General features: G+C 41.1%; 1 protein-coding gene across 2 annotated transcripts in view; it reads left to right on the plus strand.

Annotated features, from left to right (window-relative positions):
- Positions 1–20,296, plus strand: part of LOC118616867 (limbic system associated membrane protein) — a 662,882-nt gene that overhangs the window by 626,141 nt on the left and 16,445 nt on the right. The window contains exons 5-7 of one of the 2 annotated variants that reach the window (XM_036242369.1): positions 3,236–3,356; positions 3,854–4,002; positions 11,476–11,511. In XM_036242369.1, the coding sequence (XP_036098262.1) occupies positions 3,236–3,356; positions 3,854–4,002; positions 11,476–11,511 (306 nt within the window). The remainder of the gene's footprint in view (positions 1–3,235; positions 3,357–3,853; positions 4,003–11,475; positions 11,512–20,296) is intronic. The other variant, XM_036242370.1, reaches the window with a different exon arrangement.

Genomic DNA, 20,296 nt, shown 5'->3' on the forward strand with positions numbered 1-20,296 from the left:
TGTCCGTTATAACGATGTGGCTTCAGAAACCCACAAACTGGTTAAAACTCATTTCACAATTTGAGCAATTGAACAAAGCAGTTGACCCATGAGCAAGATCATTTCTCCAGCCAACATGCTACAAATGGTGACATTTTTGGCAGCTTAAGAACCTAATACAGTTGACTCTTGAGCAATGCAGGGGTTAGGGGTGCCTGCCACTGCACAGTCAAAAATCCACGTATAACTTTTGACTCCCCCAAAATTTAACTATTAATAGCCTTCTGTTGATCAGAAATCTTATGGATATTATAAATAGTCAACACATATTTTGTATGTTGCATGTATTATATAATGGATTCTTATAATAAAGTAAGCTAGAGAAAAGAAAATGTCAAAACATTTATAGTATTTATTTTTTTAAAACCCACACATACAAGTGGAACCATACAGTTGAAACATGTGTTGCTCAAGGGTCAACTAACTGTACAGTGAAGAGCTAAGGACAGGAAACTAATATTCATTCAGGGTATTATTGCTTGATCATCATTTCTCTTCTTATGTATCTTATCTCAGTGGATGGCATCTCTAGATGTTTAAGCCAGAAACTTGCCTATCTTTGACAGTGGTTGGAGCATCTGTCCATTTCTTTCCAGTCTCTTTGTCACAGACCAAGTGCAGGCTTGCTCTGGAATCCTTCAGCAATCTCCAAATGGACTTCCTTGTCTCTAGTTCCAACATTTCATAGATGAGAAAATTTAAACAATGTGACTCTAGACAATGTATTAAGCAATCAAATGAGGAAGGAAAATTAGGGACAGAGCTAGATTTGAGCTCAGGTTTATCGATCTTTAAATCCAACCTTTTTACCTCTATTGGGTGTCCCATCCCTGTAAATATCTCCTCTCCCAACACTACTATCCCCTGTTATTATTGCATTATTCTTTGAACTAATGTATTCTGATGATCTATATAACAAATCAAAGAGTGAAAGATTTTACATAGAATCCCTTGGTGCTCATTTTAAACTAACTCGTCATTTTAAATGATAAAGAAAGAAAAGGCTTAAACTGTTGCAGAATATTGCCTGGACCACAGCTCTGGTTAAGAGAAGATTCAAAATGAGAGTTCATGTTTTCTATTTCTGACTGCTAATCCTGACTCCTAACCCATGGAATAGATAAATGAGCTATAATTTTGAAAGTTAGCAATTGAAGATTTAAATGAGTTATGAGTATGAGAATACTTTGGGTCATAATGAGACAAGCTGCCCATTTGTAAAGAATGGGCAGTTTTGAGTAGAACTGAGATTTTGTTTCCTAGCTGGATGGGACACTATAGGATCATTGAAATGTGGTTCCCTCATTACATAGGTAATAAAACCAAGACTCAGAAGAAAATTGAAATGAAATTCCAGGACTTCTAGTTTTCAACCCAGGGTTTTTCCCACTCATTATGTTGCTTTTTTTGCCTATACCAAAATGAACCGATAATTCTGAATCAACAACCACCATCGTCCACTCTGGCATGCCTGTTCACACACAGGCTGGTGGTGCTCATCTAAGTGTGCTCCACCTCCTCTTCTCTGACAACGATTTAAAGATAGCCAAACTTATGTGAAAATGAAATGAGAGGGAAAATTGCAGACTAACTTGGATGCTTTTATACATCTTTTAAAACTAAGATCAGACTCTTCTCTAGGCAGAAAACTGGGGAAATAGTTTTTGAATGGAAAGAAAAAACTCAGAAATAAGCAAGCTGAATCAAGCACTGAAGAGATTTAAACAAATTTTATGTACTAAAATCACTTTACTATTTTCCTTAAATAAGCTTTTTCCTCTGCAAAGTCTACATAGATTGTTTGGGTCTTTTTCTTCCATGCACATGCGGCCAGGTTTTCTGGCAAATAGGTTTTGGACAAATAATTCATTTTTTTCGTAAAGGTCCAGAACCTCCACAAACACAGCATCATCAAGCCAGGAGCCATCCCAACTCCATCACATGGACTTGTAGACACCTGTTCCACCCTCTGCAGGATTGCTTGAAAGAATCACCCATGGATACTGCAGAGAAGGGACTGCAGTTGCCAGAGGGGAGGGGGGTTGGAGGACTGGGAGAAAAAAGGTGAGGAGATTGGAAAGTAAAGACTGGTAGTTACAGTATAGTCATGGGGATGTTAAAGTACATTGAAAATACAGTGAATAATATTGTAATAACTATGCATGGTGCCAGGTAGGTACTAGAAATATCAGGGAGAACAGTTTGTAAAGTATCTGATTATCTAACCACTATGTTGTACCCTTGAAACTAATACAAAATAATATTGAATGTAAAAAAAAAAAAAGTGGTACAGGTAGCTCAGGTGGTTAGAGCATCGTACCAATATGCCAAGGTTGCAAGTTTAATCCCCGGTGAGGACACACACAAGAATCAACCAATGAATTCATAAGTAAGTGGAAAAACAAATTGACTTTCTCCTCTATCTGCCCCCCCCACCCCATTCCTGTCACTCTTTAAAAGTTGATAAATTTTTTAAAAATTGGGAGTGTATTGGATAAAAGAAATATATATATGAGTGTGTGCAGCTGCCAGGAAGAGTAGAAGGTTGGCGCCCAGAAAGGCTTCTGTGAATCAGGACAGACTTCAAACTGCATCTTTCCACATAAAAGCAGTGTGCCTGGGTCCTAGCAATAAGGGAATGCAGAAGAGGAAGGGTTAAGTAATCATCTAATACTAGTTGTTTGTTTTTCTGAATTCCTGAAAAAATATTAGGCTAAGCTTGGGTCGGGAGAACTTTAGCCTTGTATTATTTTCATCCGACTTCATACTGTCATCTCAAACTGGAACAATCACAACGGTGATAATGATGATGACAAAAAAGAAAAATGCTCAAATTATGCATTAAAGTCTCAAGTCCTCTAGTACCACTGCTATGCAATATTACAATCTGTGGTTGAAGTAATTAATGGTGTATTGGAGGAAGGAAAAGAATCCTAGATTCCATTACCATAAAACCCAGTTAAGTGTCCCATTTACGTAAACCAAGTCTGTGGTTTCATTAATCATCTCTTATTTTCATCTAGTTTTTAGTGATCATTTCCATTCAGCTGATCTCAAAATTCATGTACATGGAGCTCTACAACGATTTCTTTCCTGTGCCTCTCCAATCACATTCTCCTTTATAATTCCTTCTTGCATGGACATCCTGGAGTGCCCTGTGACTGTCATGTAAATGGTGTGCGTGTCCTCCCCACAGATCCTCCCACTATCACGGAGTCCAAGAGCAACGAAGCCACCACAGGGCGACAAGCTTCCCTCAAATGCGAGGCCTCGGCAGTACCTGCGCCGGACTTCGAGTGGTACCGGGATGACACCAGGTATGTGTGTGCCAACCTGCTGTGCCCAGACGCTCTGATAGGTGGTCTAAGGACACCAGAAACCCTAGTGACAGAAGAAGAAAAAAAAGAATCCCAACTGTAATTACCTAGGCCTGTACTCTTAGACTCTTTCTTTTCCAAATCTCTGTATCAAGTGCTTTCAGGACTCTAATGACTGTAATTCTTAAGCTGAAGCCTCAAGGCACTCGGGTTACATGCAGAGTGAGGTAGGTGGTCCTGTTGGTAGTTTCCACCCGCATGTCTTCCTTGCTTACGGCAGAAACCAAAGCCCAGTGGAACACATCCATTCCTACTCTCCTCTGTGCATGACATTGATTCTGATAATTAGGCATTGCACAGTTCAAATGAGGAACTAAGCAGGGAACATCTAACGTCTTCTTTTCTCTTCCTTTCCTCCGATATGATGATAAAAAAGGAATCACTATGCCGAATCTTCATCAGTGTTTCTTTTTACTCTTCTGTTTTTGAACTCTTAGGATAAACAGTGCCAATGGCCTTGAGATCAAGAGCACGGAGGGCCAGTCCTCCCTGACAGTGACCAACGTCACTGAGGACCACTATGGCAACTATACCTGCGTGGCCGCCAACAAGCTGGGGGTCACCAATGCCAGCCTAGTCCTTTTCAGTAAGTATGCCGAAGCAGGCCCATCTGGGAGCATCTAGTTGGTTAGATTCGCCCACGGAAAGCTTAAAAATCATTTCCTTATTTATTCGAGGTGAATTTACACAAACATCAGACTATTGTCACTGAAACAAAAATACAGGTTCTCAATCACTATACATAAAACAGGTTTACAGATGGAATAACCTCTCTCTCTGTTCCCTGGCTTACTTTTGATAGCTGCCTTGTTTTTGTTGGTTTATTTGTTTGATTGTTTGTTCAAAGAACACATATCTCTTTGGTGATGGTCTTTCTATGGAGCGGAGGTGATACAACATTCTAGAAAATAGATGACAGAAAATGGCAGTGATGAGAGTGATTATGTGATTAATAAGCAGTGAGGATGGATTAGGTGCTGGGAGAAGAGAGAGGGGCTGGAAAAAGAAAGTGTATTATTAACAACAAGAGGAAAAATGGAACGAATGATTAAAATGACATAAAATCTAAAGGAGGAAAAACGGTTGCAGACAGGTTTTCATAGGACAGCAGGAAACATTGCTTGTCTGATGTATTTTTAGAAGACAAATGGAATGGTAGGAGAGAGGGGCATTTCTGAAGACCGAAGAAGAGCCTAAAGGCTGGCTAAGGAGGGACTGATCCATCGCGATAAGTTATCAATGTTAGTAGGAGAGCCTACCTTGGGGCCTTGCTCTGTAGCAACACATGACAGTCAGGTAGCTGACCCCCTGCCTTGTTGGCTGGTGGCTCTGAGCATAGAAGCACATACCCCCTGAGAAACAGACGCGTCATGGGTGAGATCATGAACGCTGATAACATTTGGAATAAGAAAATGTTTATCAAAATAAGTAGAGAAAAAAAAAGTTAGCACATGCTGGGTCAGAAAGTTTATTTGAACTAAAGGAGAAAGTCCAAAGAATTTACTATTATTATTTTGGAATAATAAGCCACTAGGAGGGTTTTTTTCTATACAGGTTCAATGGGAAAATCTAGAGATACTGTGGCCAGGAAAGATGTCTCCATCTTACTTTATACAGTGTAGAGAAGCCTTCAAGAAAGAAAAGATTTTTAGGAGAAAAATCAATTTAAGTGAGAGTTCTCTTGAAATGTAGTATTAAAGTTATTTTTAAATGACTCAAAATCCAACTCGACTCATCGGGAACAACCACCACAAAATATTCTATTCATAACTTCTATTAACTTCCGTCTGTAAGAGTTTGATGGGATACAGCTGTACACAGACTGGGTCAATATGAAGAATTCATATCCCTGTTTACTTCTCTCCAAAGACCAAACATCAGTGTTCTTTACTTCAGATATAGATGTCAATATCTCAAGACACTTGAGAAGACAGTTGTTAAGAAATGTAGTTACCTGTTTTATTTCTGACTTTAGGAGCTCCATAAATAAGGAGGGAAACAGGCTCAAGGATGAATTTGGGATTCTGACAAGTCAAGGGTGACCTGGTTAAATAGAACAACATGTACCTAACAAGAGGTTTTACAGGGATTGGAAAAGAGAAAATTGGACAATTGGATCAGAGACAGTGAGCAACTATAAATTTGCATTAAAGTATCTTTTCTTCCTATCCCACCCAGAAATGTAGTGGTGATACATTTCAAGTAGTAAGTAAAATGATAGCTATAGACAGAGCGAGGAAGAGGAAGGCAGAAGAATGGCATACTTGAGGAGGACAGAGAGAGCATGGCTGGGTCAGAGATACTGGATATGCTGCTAGTCTGCGGGTAGTGATAAAAGGTGACCCCAAACTCCATACTAACATTACTCTATTCACAAAAGTCCATTTGAAAGTCTTTTAAAATTAAGGAATGGATAGTAAATGTCACGAATCTTACAGAATTTCTATTTGTAAACTGAGAATCAAGGAGTTGGCAAGTGTGTCATAATCCCATTGCCCTTAATGATGTCATAGCAGTCACCCTCAATTACCTGTGTGAGAAGCACGGTGATGCGATGAATGCCATGTTGCTTTCCAGGTGCCCAAACTGCCCGCTGGGAACAGCCCACAACGGCGCCAGCTCTGACCCGAGCAGCACACAGAGGCAGCATGGGCACAAGCATCTGGTTTTGCACTGATTTCCCACCTTATGGGAAAGTTAGGAGGTGAAATACAGAAGAATAGAATGAGAAAAGTCATTGTGTTTGCAGGTGAAAAGCAACTATTTAAAATTGCCAAAAATAATTGGTTCTACTGCCCTATTTCTTAGACCAAAAGCCCAAGTATGGACATTTTAGAGGGGAAGCTGTACTTCTGTAACAGGAACGACACGTCCACCATGCCCACCCCACCAGCACCACTTAGGTTTCCAAAGTGCATTATTACAGCCTTCAGAGCTGAATCGTTGGGAATGAAGCTCTATAGTAGCCAATTTCACATAGAAAAGAAAGAAAAAGAAACAGAAAGAAAAGGAGGGGAGGGAAGGGGAGAGGCAGTGAGGGAAGAAAAGAGAAAAAGTGCATCTGTGAATAGACTGCCCATCACTTAGATTCAATGTAGGTAGAGGGGTTTAATGGGAAGAAGGAAGACTCTGTTAGTGGTTCTTTCCCACAGAACACGTCAGGCGGGGAGAAATGCTTGGGAGGGCTGGCTGCAGTGGCCACCCTGAAGAGAGCACGGTGTGGGCAGCGGATGCTCTGCTGACCCAGCCAGTCCAGAGCAGATGAGGCAGCTGGTGAGCTGCTGCCAGCCAGAGGCTGCAGCAGGTAGAAACCAGAGCCAGAGTCCCTGCAGAGTCCACGAGCATCCAACTTCACCGATACATCAGCACATTTTCAGTGTCCACCACAGTGACCTGTGCTGAGTTTATGCAGAGTGTCAATTTATGGTCACCGATACACATTACCCTCTACCATATACATATGTATACTTCTCCACCCTATATTCAAATATTGCTCTCCAAGGTGGTCAAAACAATAGAAAGAGATGGCAAGAATGATTGTATTCATAGGAACTTTTCCCTAAGCCAAGGGAAGCATTTCTTTTTCATGTGTCTTGTTCTCCACACATTATTAGGATTTTATTTGTCCAGGATTCATACTACCTCAGTCTTGAGAGCCAAGTAATGCCTTTTATATCTTCTTCTCCATCCTGGGCAAAGCGTTCCATTATATAATTTTTCTGAACACACGAATCCATTGGTACAGTGTGTACGGGCTAGGATCCAGCCCCTCAGTCGTCAGATGGAGGAATATGCCTCCCCTGGTGAAGGCTTGGACTTCTGACAATGCCACGTGTGGTTCCATTGTCAGCATATGTGACGTAAGAGGTCTCATGGTTCCACAATGACTTCGAGGCACCCCCAAAGGAACCCTATCTTGTTTCAGTGCTTATGCTGAGTTACTTTTAAAGACACAGGGAGGAAGAATAATGATTTTAATGTCATCACTTCTTATCAAGTGAGTGCTTCCAAGGTGCTCTGCAGAGGTGCTCAACACTTAACTGCGTGATTTCATTCAATCATCAGCACAACCCTAGTAGGTACTCATATTCTCCTTTGTACAAAGTGGTTAAGTAACTAAGTAGCCACGTAAGGCTGCTGGGATTTAAATTCACGAACTCTGTTTCCAGAGTCCAAGTTCTAGACAAGACCAACATATTGTGTAGATTTGTGTCATTAGGGAAATGTTAGGAGATGTGCCTTTGGTTGTTGGGAGATGAGAAGACTTCTCCTTTCTTTCCCCATGTTTCACTTCCTGAGGTCTTTCCACTACTGTTCTGTTCCTTCCCACCCAGGAGCACTGCTTCCGCCACATCCTCTTCATTTCCATTCACTCCCACCAGCCTGGGTCCACGGTGTAGACCGCTGGCTTTTCTTCGGGACATTGAGATGCTGAACTGATATTTCAGCCTCATGGTCAGCGTTTGACCCTTAAGGGGAATAGTGCCACATATTGAAGAGAGAAATCCCACTGATCAGTGTGTGGGTTGGCAAGTACTTTGCAACAATGTTTGAGGCTATTGAGTACAAAAGAATGAAAATACAAAGAAATCTACATTGGACCGTACCCCCATCAGTATGTAGGTGTTGTTTAAATTTTCTTTTTAATTTTAAAAGAATATTAACTTGGAAAACTATGCTTGATTAATCTCTAGTACTACCTGAGCAACCCAGCCCTGGAGAGAGCCCTCAAAATGAGGGCCTCTCCCACTTCTTCAGAAACCATTTTAAGTTATTATTTTAGGGACTCAATGTTTAAATATACAGTGTTTGATGATGCTACTTATGATGAGGCAGCTACTTCTGGATGCCATATAATACCACAGCTCGAGCAGGTATTTGAACACTACCCACATGTAGTTTGAAAGACTGGCTGTAAACTACTTATAAAGGCTCTCTGTGGATATATCAGAAAATAGACAGAGGACTAGTTTTAGTTTCAACAGTAGGCATCTAATATGCTTACTTCCAGAAAGACCACTGAACATCTGCGATACCCATTGGAAATGAGAAGAAAATCACATCAGGGTTAATAAATGACCACTATGTATATACCCAACTTCAGCTCCAGCTGTTGTCATACAGGTGCTTTTCATTCAGAGGGTTTTTTTGTGAAATGAGAATGCCCATGTAACTGTGTTCCATGGTGTCCCAGCAGAATCAGCTGGTAGTACCCCACACCTTCATTTAGAAACTGAAACTCACAGTTAAGGGGGTTACTAAGAGCCATGCTATATGGTACCGGGGTCAACCGGAGAGTTCTGTTCCTAAAACCTCCCAATCAGTTGCTCTGCTAGGTTGACCTCCTCAGGTACAGGCATACCTTGGCAATACCATGCGTTCACTTCCAGAGCATGGCGATAAAGCAAGTCTTGCTATACAGCGAGATGCAATCCTTTTGCTGGTGGAGGATCTTCCTTCGATTTGTAAAAACCACAACTCCTGTGGAGCACAGTGAAGGAGGTGTGATGAAATGAGGTGTGCCTGTATTAGCAGCCAAGAGACAAAACACAAAGCACTGAGGTTCCTGCCTTCCCCTACTTTTGAAGATCAAAAATTGGAGTATTTCTTTTTCATTTTGTAAATGGCATTTACTTCACTTTATAGGAGCCCACAAACATGATATAAACTATAAAATACAGCAGAATGATGGTGGAAGAATAAAGATAAAATGCTGAGATGGGCTCTGACCGGTTTGGCTCAGCGATTAGAACGTCAGCCCACCGACCAAGGAGTTGCGGGTTTGATTCCAAGTCAAGAGCACATACCTTGGTTGCGGTTCATCCCTGTCCCCAGTCGGATCATGCAGGAGGCAACCAGTCGATGTGTGTCTCTCACACCGATGTTTCTCTCTCTCTCTCTCTCCCTTCCTACCACTCTATCTGATGATAAATAGAAAAATATCCTCAGGTGAGGATTTTTTTAAAAAGCTAAGATGGACCCTGGCCAGTGTGGCTCAGTAGTCGGAGCATCAGCCTAGGCACTGAAGGATCTCAGGTTTAATTCCTAGTTAAGGGCACACACCTTGGTTACAGGTTTGATTCCCAGCCCTGGCTGGGGCATGTGCAGGAGGCAGCCAATCAATGTGGCTCTCTCACATTGATGCCTCTCTCTCTCTCTCTCTCTCTCTCTTCCCTCTCTCTCTCTCTCTCTCTCTCTCTCTCCCCTCTCCCTCTCCCTCTCCCACTCCCTCTCCTTCTCCTTCTCCCTCTCCCTCCCCCTCCCTCCCTTTCACTCCCTCTAAGAATCAATAGAAAAATATGCTTGGGTGAGGATTAACAAAAAAATACAAACAAAAAAGCTGAGATGGGATGCATCTAAGGAATGATACATCCACAGGATGGAATTAAGAGAATGAGAAGAACTAATGGGGCATCATAGGGCTAAAATAATGATAAGGAGGTAGAGCTGAGAATAATGACAAGCTGGGAAATAGTTGAAAGGGCTATGAAAGGAGGGTGGGTGAGATGATTTAGCAATACAAAGGGCCTTGTGGAAGTGAGGGCAGAGTGCATCTACCCAGCTGTGAACAGTGTGATGAGAAAATAGTAAGCTGAGTTATTTAAACAGTCTGAATAATAATAGTAATAATAAAAATAAAATACAGTAGAGAGAATATAATATGGGACAGTGGTCTCCAGCTGCTATATAACTGCTGAAAGCAGTTTAGTCATTTATTTTCAACGCTGGAAACTTAACACCAAATAACCAGTGGATGTTTAAACTATTCTTCAACTTGACATTTGTGTAACTAAGACACAATTGTTCGCTGTGCTGTTACTGACCTGTCCCAACTTAATGCACTTAGGAAACTTTGGCATTTAAGCTCCAACTTTCAGCCACGCTGGAGAAAAAGCCCACTCTGCAAAGAGATGGGGTTTTCTGCATCCAGATGTATTGAGTGCCTGAATTCCAGGCAAAACCTACTCTTTCTAAGCTTATAGTACAAAATGACAAGAAGATCACATTGGAATACGTGTACACATATATACTTTTCTCTTCATAGTTTCGAATTTTTTTATTTTCATTTATCATTGGTCTTTAGTTAACCAAGCTGCTAGGAGGAAAGCATATTACACTACAAGGTTTGGGGTAGCAAGGAATACATCCGATTTCTAATGCACTGTTCTGCCCTCCCGAAGGAGTCTCAGAGGAGGATTTCGAGTTAAACCTGGGGTTTGGATGAGATAAGTAGAGCATACCTTCAAGCCTGAACTCTGTTAGCATGTGCCATCTGTGCTCAGCAGCTCAGGGATGGGATTGTGAGGCACTACACAAGCTAAGACCCAAGTGTTCAAAAGAAAAACACTTCTTATGACTCAACAGGATGTATCATCAAGCACATTTGATTGGTTGATCAAATTTCAGGTGAGATGGTATTACCACAAGAAGGTAGGATTAAGAAAAAGACTAAAAATAAAATGATATCATGGCAAGAAACATATTACCTTGACATTACTCTTGCACTGATATCATTAATCTGGAAGTGAAAACCTGAGGGAGAAGGTGAATTAGTATTTCCCAAAATAGATTTTCCAGATGCTTGTCTAAAGCTGGTATGAGCTATATAGTGCTTAGGGAGAGGAAAGGCATCCTTAGCCACCATAGGTCCATCTGCTATGAGTTAAAAGATCAGAACCAAGATCAAAATGCATGACCTGAGCTTGATCACTACTAATTTAAACACCCTCAACCCTAATCTTCTAAAACATCTATAATTTTGGTGGTGGGTTTTCCTGTGGAGGGTAAGGTCCTGTTTTTAGGGACATCACAATGGGATGTTGTCCCCTGCTCTTTCTACATTTTATCAAAAGACTTGGGATTTTAAGTGTCACTAATAGCTCTCTGATACTTTAGTGTTGGCAGGAAGAACAGACAGACACTCTATGGGAGATGGGATCTTACAGCATGGAAATTCATCTGTTTTTATAATTGTCTGGGTAGCTAAACATGAGTCAGGTATATATCTATATATATCTATGTAAACTTTCCGTGATGTTTACTGTTTTTTCCCCTTCAGAGCGTGTATTACCCACAATCCCCCACCCCATTCAAGGTCAGTATGATTTTTATCACTGTAGCTCTGTTGCTGGGTCATTCTCCATGATCTGTAATGTGCAAGCACTCGGAGGGGGAACCACATTTACGAACGTAACATACAATTGAAATTGTTTGTTTAAACCCACAAAGGAAAGACAATCTCTGGCCCCCACACCAGTTGATAGGCATGTCAAGTCACCACCTGACTAAACTTCAGGTTCACCAGTAGTTGGAAAGACGATACTAAACTAGGAAAGCAATTTTTAATGCTATAGCTCATAGAAATATGGATTCTCTAACTGACCACCCTCCTATTTGCAGGATTATAGAATCTGAATCTGAACTAGTACCTGTAAAAATGAATTATCTACTGAGGTTGAACTCAAGCAGATTATAAGGACATCGATTTTTCTTTAAATTTTGGCCAATTCAGGGGCTTTTCCTTTTAAATGTAACTATTTTAGAAAACACAGATGAAAAAACCAAGGTAGTCATTCTGTATTCCTTTTCACACACTGAAATTTTCCACACACTGAAATTAAAATTTGCCTCCTACATCGCATTTAGATGCAAGTTGCAGCCCCAACCTTCTAGCTTAAGGCTGTTTAAAGGCAAATTGGCAAATGAAATTAAAACAATACAAAAAAAATCTGAAATGAAACCAACCTACCATTGAAATTAAATTCCAGAAAAGTGATTTGCAAATAACACTCAAAGACCTGACAAAAAATGGAAAGTAGGCCATGCAGGGGCCAATGTGGAAAAAATAAATCCAATTAAACAAGATTATTGTATATACTCTAAAGGAAATGTGCTCAGAATTAAAGGTAGAACGCTGCTGTTTTATTAGTTTGAAGACAGATCATGTTTCATTAATACTTGTCCAAACTAAAAGTTAGGCCAGAATCGGGTGTTGAAATTCAGTGTCAATAATGCAATATTTTGCCTATCTATGTATTCATAGATACACAAACTTAATTATATTTGCAGTGAGGATTGCAAGTTTTCAATGATCAATTAAACAGCTTAATAAAAGCCATTCTTACATTCTAAAAAGGTCCAAACTATTTTTAGAAGAACTCTGTTGAATAAAATCTTTCCCTAAAACATTAATGAAATGTGATTCTTATGCCAGCCACTAAAAATAAGACTGTTAAAATGTGCCTGTTCTTCAGACTTGACATCAAACTTAAGTGTTCGTGGAAAGTATCACATTTTGAATTCCTGACATGCCACCATTATTTTAAGACATTCATCACCTAGTGTTGCAGACATTGACACCATTTTATCATGTTGCCATCTTGCAAGTATCTTGATGTGACAAATATACACATGCACATTTGCCCCAAAGGACAACTTCAAAGAGGTCGTGCTCCATCCAAGACACACTTTGCACAGTGTCATTATGACTCTCCGTGTCCTTTGTGAGAGCATTTGTGCAGCTATGCACTCAAATATTTATCTGATCATGCTTTATGATACTCGTAACATTGAACAAAATGAAGCCAGACACTATTCTCAAAGGACAGCTGTTAGATATTGAAAACCTGTCTGGATCAGGGATGGAGTATGTGGGATTTTGTTGAACTGGATATTTCCCCACAAACGGAATTGTTGATTGGAGAATGACCCTAGTTTGATTTTACCCTTGTAGATAGACTGTAGTTAGCTTCTGTAGATCCAATAGTTTTAGAGAATATAGTTTATCTTACTAATACTTTGGGCTTTTGCTGATAGAAATTGAAAAGCTGTTTGTGGAAACCTGGGATAGCTGGGTGAGAGGTTGGTAAGGAAATGTCATGCCTCTTAAGTTCCCTATTCCTTACAAGGACTTTATTCTTCCAGAGATCAAATCCCTTTTCTCCCTGTCGTTCCAATCAAGATGACAACCCATGTGTGATGCAGTTTCCCGTGGAGAAGAAATAACTAACTTGTAGGATCCTTAACTGTTTTTTTGTAGTACCACTTAAGTACTGAAATATCTATGGAAAGCATGCCAGCCTCACTGCGATCATAACTATAGCACTAGACACCTTCATTTAATTAAATATTGTATACTGTCATCATCTATGTGGAATCAATCCTACATTTCAGCCCTAAGTGTTAAGAAGTCTATAAGCTGTTGGTTGCTGTGAATGGTCTGAAGGATTTTGAGCCAATTAATTTCCTTAAGGTGTTTTGAAAGCCCCAAGGGTCCTTTTCTGTCCTCCCATCATAAAATAGAGGACTTTTCCTTCCACTTTCCAGTAATAGAAATACATGGGTATTTTCAGTGGCCTCATTGTTCATATCTCCCATTGGAGGGTATCCCTCCCACCCCATCTCTGCATGGCTCATCAGGCTGAGGGGATAACAGCAGAGGCACAGCAGGGATGCAGTCCTAAACCCTGTCAAGCTGTGATTAAACAAAAACAAGGCTCAATAAATCAAATGTATCTCCCCTGGGTTTCCTTCATCATATTGCTTGATTTTCTGCAATGATAATGATAATACTGGAATTACACCAAAGGATAATTTGTATTGTCTGTGGCCAATCAGAAATTTTTCAAATGTCCTTTTCTCATCTGCCAAAAACAAAACAAAACAAAAAGAAATCAGTGTGCTTTCCTGTTCTTAATTTAAAAGATGGATAGATGGATGGATGGATAGATGATAAGTAGATAGATAGACAGATAGATAGATAGATAGATAGATAGATAGATAGATAGATAGATAGATAGATAGATAGATAGATAGATAGATAGATAGATAGATAGAGATATTCCATCCTTGATCTGTTCCTGATAGGTGTTTTTCTCATTAATTTTAATTTAGGTTTATTTATTCTGAAATGAGTCCTGAATGGCATATATTTGCATAAGTACCCCAGAATCTATCGCTGCAGAAACTCCACTGAATCATAAAGTGAGGAAGGTCCCCTCTAACTTTCTCAGGCACTTCTCTCCAAATCATTTCCTGAGGCCTCCTGCCTCTGGGCCTCCTTGTGCCTTGCCCACCTGTGATGAAAGTGGACCTAGAAAAGCCCTCACACTTAGAAGGGCTGCAAGTTCAAAATGAGGTGACCAAACCAGCCTCAGAAAGTTAAAGAGACATGGAGGAAGAGAAAAGGATGAGGGCAAATACCATTGTCTTATTCTCTTCACCTTCCAGTGCAGGATTCCCTTGAGCTGAGGGCCCTCTGGGCTGAATCAGCCCATCCTTCCCTATCACTGGAGCTTAAAACAATGTAAGGACCCTGGAATGTCTCACTTGTTTGCCTCCCATCTGATTATGTATCTCAAGGGAACAGCCTTTCCATTCACTAATCCCACATGGCGAGTGGATTTGGGAAATGTTGAGATGATCTTCCAGGTTCGAGCATTGCCCTGGGTGTGTTCACAGCTACTTGCCATTCAGTTCTTGTTTTTCCATTGATAAAACACATTGCACATGGCTGGGTTTGCACAGTTAATACAGCTGTCTAAAGCTTTCTCAAAAAACAAAACAATCCCCCAAAATTAAAGTTTAAAAAAAAGTTCAAATCCGATCCACAGACAAACCAGGCTTGCAGAAATCTGAAGTCTGCCTAGTATGCTTCCTCCTAAGGGACACTGGTGTTGGTATGGGCAGGCCTGGCATCAGAACAGCCAGGGATATACCTGCCCTCACCTGGCATTCCTGGGAATGGGTTCTCAAAATCTATCTCCATGGGATGGAAAGAAAGCTGGAAGAAAATCCTAAAAATGTTCCATGCTGTGAGGGTGACTGGATAATCCCTACAGCTTTGTTTATTTCCTGTAGGACATTATCCTGGGTATCAATGAGAAAACGCCTCTTTTCAGCTCCTTATTTTAACAGCACTTTCACCTTGTCTAATAATAATAATAATAATAGTTAACATCAATAATGGACTTCTCATGTGGCAATAGAGTTCTAAGTCTTCTTGCATGTATTAACTCAACTAATTCCCACAATCCTAAGAAATTAACATGCACCTTCTTCCATATTTCTTAATCATTAGAGTACACCCAAATTCCAGTCTACCCAACACAGCACCCAGACACATATGTAAATCTATGGTACATTTTAAATAAATATTATGTATGCATTTATGTTCATTAGATAGATATATGTCTGATGAATTGAAATAAGTTATCGAATACTTTATAGATTATAATGCTTATAATACACAATACTGTTACCTTAATATCCATATACTTTGCCAAACTCCATTTCCAAATATACTCAACACACAGAATGTATGCCCAGCTCACACAGATTTATATGAAAGCATTCATCTTTAAAAAACATGAGCATAGTTCTCTGGCACCCGCACATCTAATTTCACACACTTACTCAGGCTGATTTACATACACACCTCTATTAATCATGGATAATTACTAGCATTGTTCTCTTTAATTCAGTTTTTCCAACTGTGAAATGGGGAAAAAATTATATTTTTTATGCCTACAAGCTCAAAGTGATGTTTTATTTTTTTTTTTTTTTTTTTTTTTATCCTCACCCGAGGATATTTTTTCCATTTTTGGTACAGATAGAATGGGAGGGAGAGAGAGGAAGGGAGAGAGAGTGAGAAACATCGACGTGAAGGGACACATCGAGTGGCTGCCACCCGCACGACCAACCAGGGCCGGGGACAAACTGCAACCAAGGTACATGCCCTTAGCGGGAACCGAACCCGGGTCTCTCCAGACCGCAGGCCGACGCTCTAACCGCTGAGCCAAACCGGCCAGGGCTCAAAGTGATGTTTTAAATAATATATTAAAGAGAGCTTTCAAGTTCCTTGAAAGACAACATATTGGATTTAAAATAATCATATTCAGATACACATATGTCTCATGATTTCTAAAAGTAGTGATATTTAGAGAGGTATCTGTATCATGTTGTCTGAATTGTAACCAGATGTAAGTTCAGCAGGGCTTCATCCTAGTTTGATATTATGTATTCTAGGGGTATCTGAAGTACCCACAGTGGGAACAACTTTAAATAGAGAAGTATCCCCTGGCCAAATAAAAAAACATATTATTCTTCATCGATATCACAGTACCACACTTAAGAGGAGCTGCATGCTGCCCAGTGTCCTGCTGTGTGGCACCCACACATACACTCATGCACATTACCACCTGTCAGGCTAATTCAAAGTCATCAGTTTACAGAATCTGCCCTTTTTCTGATCATAGGTATAAAGCATATTCTAGGGAAGATTTCAACTTTTATATTTATCACTCCTTTCCCACTAGCTGGAGCCTGTTTTCACGGATAAAACTTCAACAGCTGTGTCAACACAAATTTACAGAAAAATCACGGCCCTGATAAATTCACACAAAGATCATCAAGAGTTAATATTATTACCCTAACTCCTCTACTGGGAGCAACAGTTCGACTTCCTCCTCATTTTTGTTATTGGTTAGGAACCAAGAGGGAACGTTGAGCCGATATATTTTCTGGAATCAATACCTCTCCTGCCAATCAGTGATTTAGACCCAACCCTAATAAGCATTTGTCTTTGTCGAATCCATTTCTGGGTCTTCCCCTTCTCGCCTCTCCATTCTTTCTTCTGCTCTATTTCCTAAACAGTTCTTGTTCTCTCCCTGTTAAAATTCGATAGTAAGAATAAATCTGAAATTTATTTACGCTGTTGTTTCAATGTCCAACAATAGCATGGAAGTGTTACCTCTCTCAGAATTTACATTAGCTTCCAACTAAATAGCTAAAAACCCTACAGCATCAATTTAAAAGTAGGAGAATTTTTAGAGCTTGGGATTCTTTCCTAATGTCTTTTGCTGTCTTCCTAGCCTGGGTCTGCCGACACCAGCCAGCCTTTCCTGGTGATCTCCCTGTGCGGTGGAGGGCTCTGCTATTTAGGTTTCTGGAGCCAGCAGGGATTCGAAGATGAATATATTTTTGAAAATGCAAGCTCACACTAAATTTTAATTTGATAGAAATATTCCTTTTCTATGAGCTTTATGGGGGAAAAAAATCTCTCAAAGTAACAATTACATGTGGGGATTAAGTTTAAGTAATTGACAGTCTTGCCTTTTTAATTAAAAGGAATAACGCTGCCTGAGAAGAGCTCAGTGAGATTTGCAGCAGAAAACGTCGGCATGGCGCTCTGCAGGCTGAGAAGACCAGGGTCCTGTAGGGATGGAAAAGGCAGATGCAGGTCCCTCCAGTCCTTGGAGTGTACCCCAGCAGAGCTGGCTCCAGTCCTTGGAGTGTACCCCAGCAGAGCTGGCCGTGGTATCTGCATCAGTGAGCCACTTAGCAGGAGGACGGGCCTATTGTGAGGAGCAGGGGTGAACACAGCCAGGATGGAGGTCCTGCTGTGGGAGCCTGGCGGTAGGGTCAGGGGCACAGGGTGGAGCCAGAGTCCCTAAAGGAAGTGGGAATAAACTTAGAGTCAAAAAGAAAAAAGTAACACATAGTCTTCCAAGAGTTCCATCATCAATACAGGCTCAGCCCCTGACCAGGGTCATATCCTTGCCCCCCAAATGTATAAACTTAAAATATAGTTTTCCCTTGGTTTTCTGGTTCTTTTTTTGGTTTGAAATTCTTATTCCTGGTTTGTATTTATTGGTTTCCTTTTTCTCCCCGTCTTCTGCCCTATTCACCTCATTCCATACACACTTGTTCTCTGACATCCTTCAAGTAAAACCAAAAGAAAGGTATTGGTAGGGTTAGCATTCACGTCTAATGTCAGGCATGCATGCACCACACAGCCATTACCCCCCCTCCCACACACACACACACACACACACACACACACACACAGACACTCATCTGGAGGAAGCATCCACTTCTGAAGAGTCAAGTTGCGCAATGACCTTAGTCACAACTCACCCTACGCAGTCACTGTTCTCACAACGGTCCTCCATCATCACCAGTCATTGGTCGGTGTGAAATTAAAGGGGCCCTTCGGTGGGGGGAGTCCACGTCAGTGGTCCCACCTTACCTCTCCCCTGTATACTGCTGTGAAGAGACAGCCCTGCCAAGTAAGAACACAGCCTGACATGTATGTCTGGAACCCCACTTTAAGATGCGTGATGGGAGGAAGCAGACCGCTCACTAGGACTCCACTAAGAACTGTCGGCTTCTATCCACCCTCAACAAGTGGGTGCGGGGGGACTTCACAAGTCATTTACCTCGCTTCCTGATTGGACCCTGTGGCTAAGCACCGCCACAGCTCACTGCGCTGTTTTGCGTGTCACTGCTGGTTGCACAACATTGCCACATCACTGTAACGTGTGTGCATTTTCACACCTGGACATGGCCACTAGCAAAGTATCTTAAGTACAAATCATAGCTGTCGGTCCTTTCTACTTTATCTGCTCTAACCTCATAACAAAAATTCTGACTTAACCACTCACCTTCTAAACCTTGTAGTTTCAATAGAACTGTTTACCTGCCTAAGAGAACATTGTTTGGGGGCAATAACAGCATCTTGTGGTTTACAAAAAAGAAAAAAAAAAGGCAGTAGGAGATAAGTGGGCCTTGGCTCAGTGTCCATTCTGGGGGCCATCCCCTCCTCTTTGGCTCACACAGCACCAAGCATCCCCAGCCATGGTCTACGCTAGAGAGCGGCTTGGCCGTTCTAAACTATTTCTCAGTGATACGTGTGGATTTTGTACGGCTTGGGAGCAGGGGATGTTTGGAGAGCAGAAGCAGCTTAAACAAAAGAAACCAAGCTGTGGCTTGCACTAGCAACTTAGAGAATAGCTTGGGATATGTGCCCCCCCCCCTCCCCGAGTTCCAGAACACAGGTAAGTTCATCACCGAAAGCTGCTTGGTGCTGTGGTACCAAAAAGACGGAATGATCTTGGAGGCTGGTCTTCCCTTAGCCGAAGGGATTGACCCTCCCGCTCTAAGTCACTTGTTAGTAGCGTGACTTCTTATTCTGTATTTATATGTACTCTCCACTTGCTTTTGCTTTGTAGAATTTCTTTTAGAGTTCATGTTTCCCTTTCCTTATGATTTCTTACCACCAGGAACACAAGAAAGAGCTGTCATGCTTGATGGGCAGTGAACATCTAATTTCTGGCCCAGGTTAAGTGTATTTGATAGTGTACAATGTTTTGATTACACCATCCCTTTACTCAAAAAACAAAGCCAAAAACTATCCTAGTACTTTCTGTGTGTCAAGCAGAGAGCTGGGTCTTGGGAAGGACTAGAGCAAATGAGCCGGACACGCCCTCTGCACTAACAGAGCTTACAGACCAGAGGGGAGATGCTGAACTAAGCGATCACAGGATGCTCGGCTAAGTTTACAACACCTGTATGGTGGTGTTTGGGGTGCACAGAACAGGGGCACCTTAGCTAGCCCGGACTGGTCAAAGAAGGCTTCCAGATTAAAGTGAGATTTAAAAGGTGGAAAGGCCCAGCCAGTGTGGCTCAGCAGCTGAGTGCTGACCCAGGCGCCAAGGGGTCTCCAGTTTGATTCCTGGTCAGGGCCCAGGTGGTGGACCTGATCCCCAGTGGGGGGCATGTGGGAGGTGGCCAATCGATGTTCTCTCTCATCAACGTTTCTGTCTCTCTCTCTCCCTCTCCCTTCCTCTCTCTCTAAAATCAACAAAGAATAAAAAGGTAGAAAGGAGAGAAGGGAAAGAGAGGCAGGACATTCTAGCCCATACAAAGGTCTAAAATCTAACGAGAGCCAAACAATGTTAAGTCTAATTAATTTTAGAAATCTGAAAAAAAAAATCCACAATGTTTGCCCTAAGAGTTTCTTACTTCTCCTTATTTATATCTAGCCTATTTAGAAAAAGAAAAAGAAGGATAAGCCAATGGAATGAAAGGAAAAGGGACTG

Source organism: Molossus molossus, unplaced genomic scaffold, assembly GCF_014108415.1.
Source record: "Molossus molossus isolate mMolMol1 unplaced genomic scaffold, mMolMol1.p scaffold_m16_p_5, whole genome shotgun sequence".
In the NCBI taxonomy this organism is placed as follows: domain Eukaryota; kingdom Metazoa; phylum Chordata; class Mammalia; order Chiroptera; family Molossidae; genus Molossus; species Molossus molossus.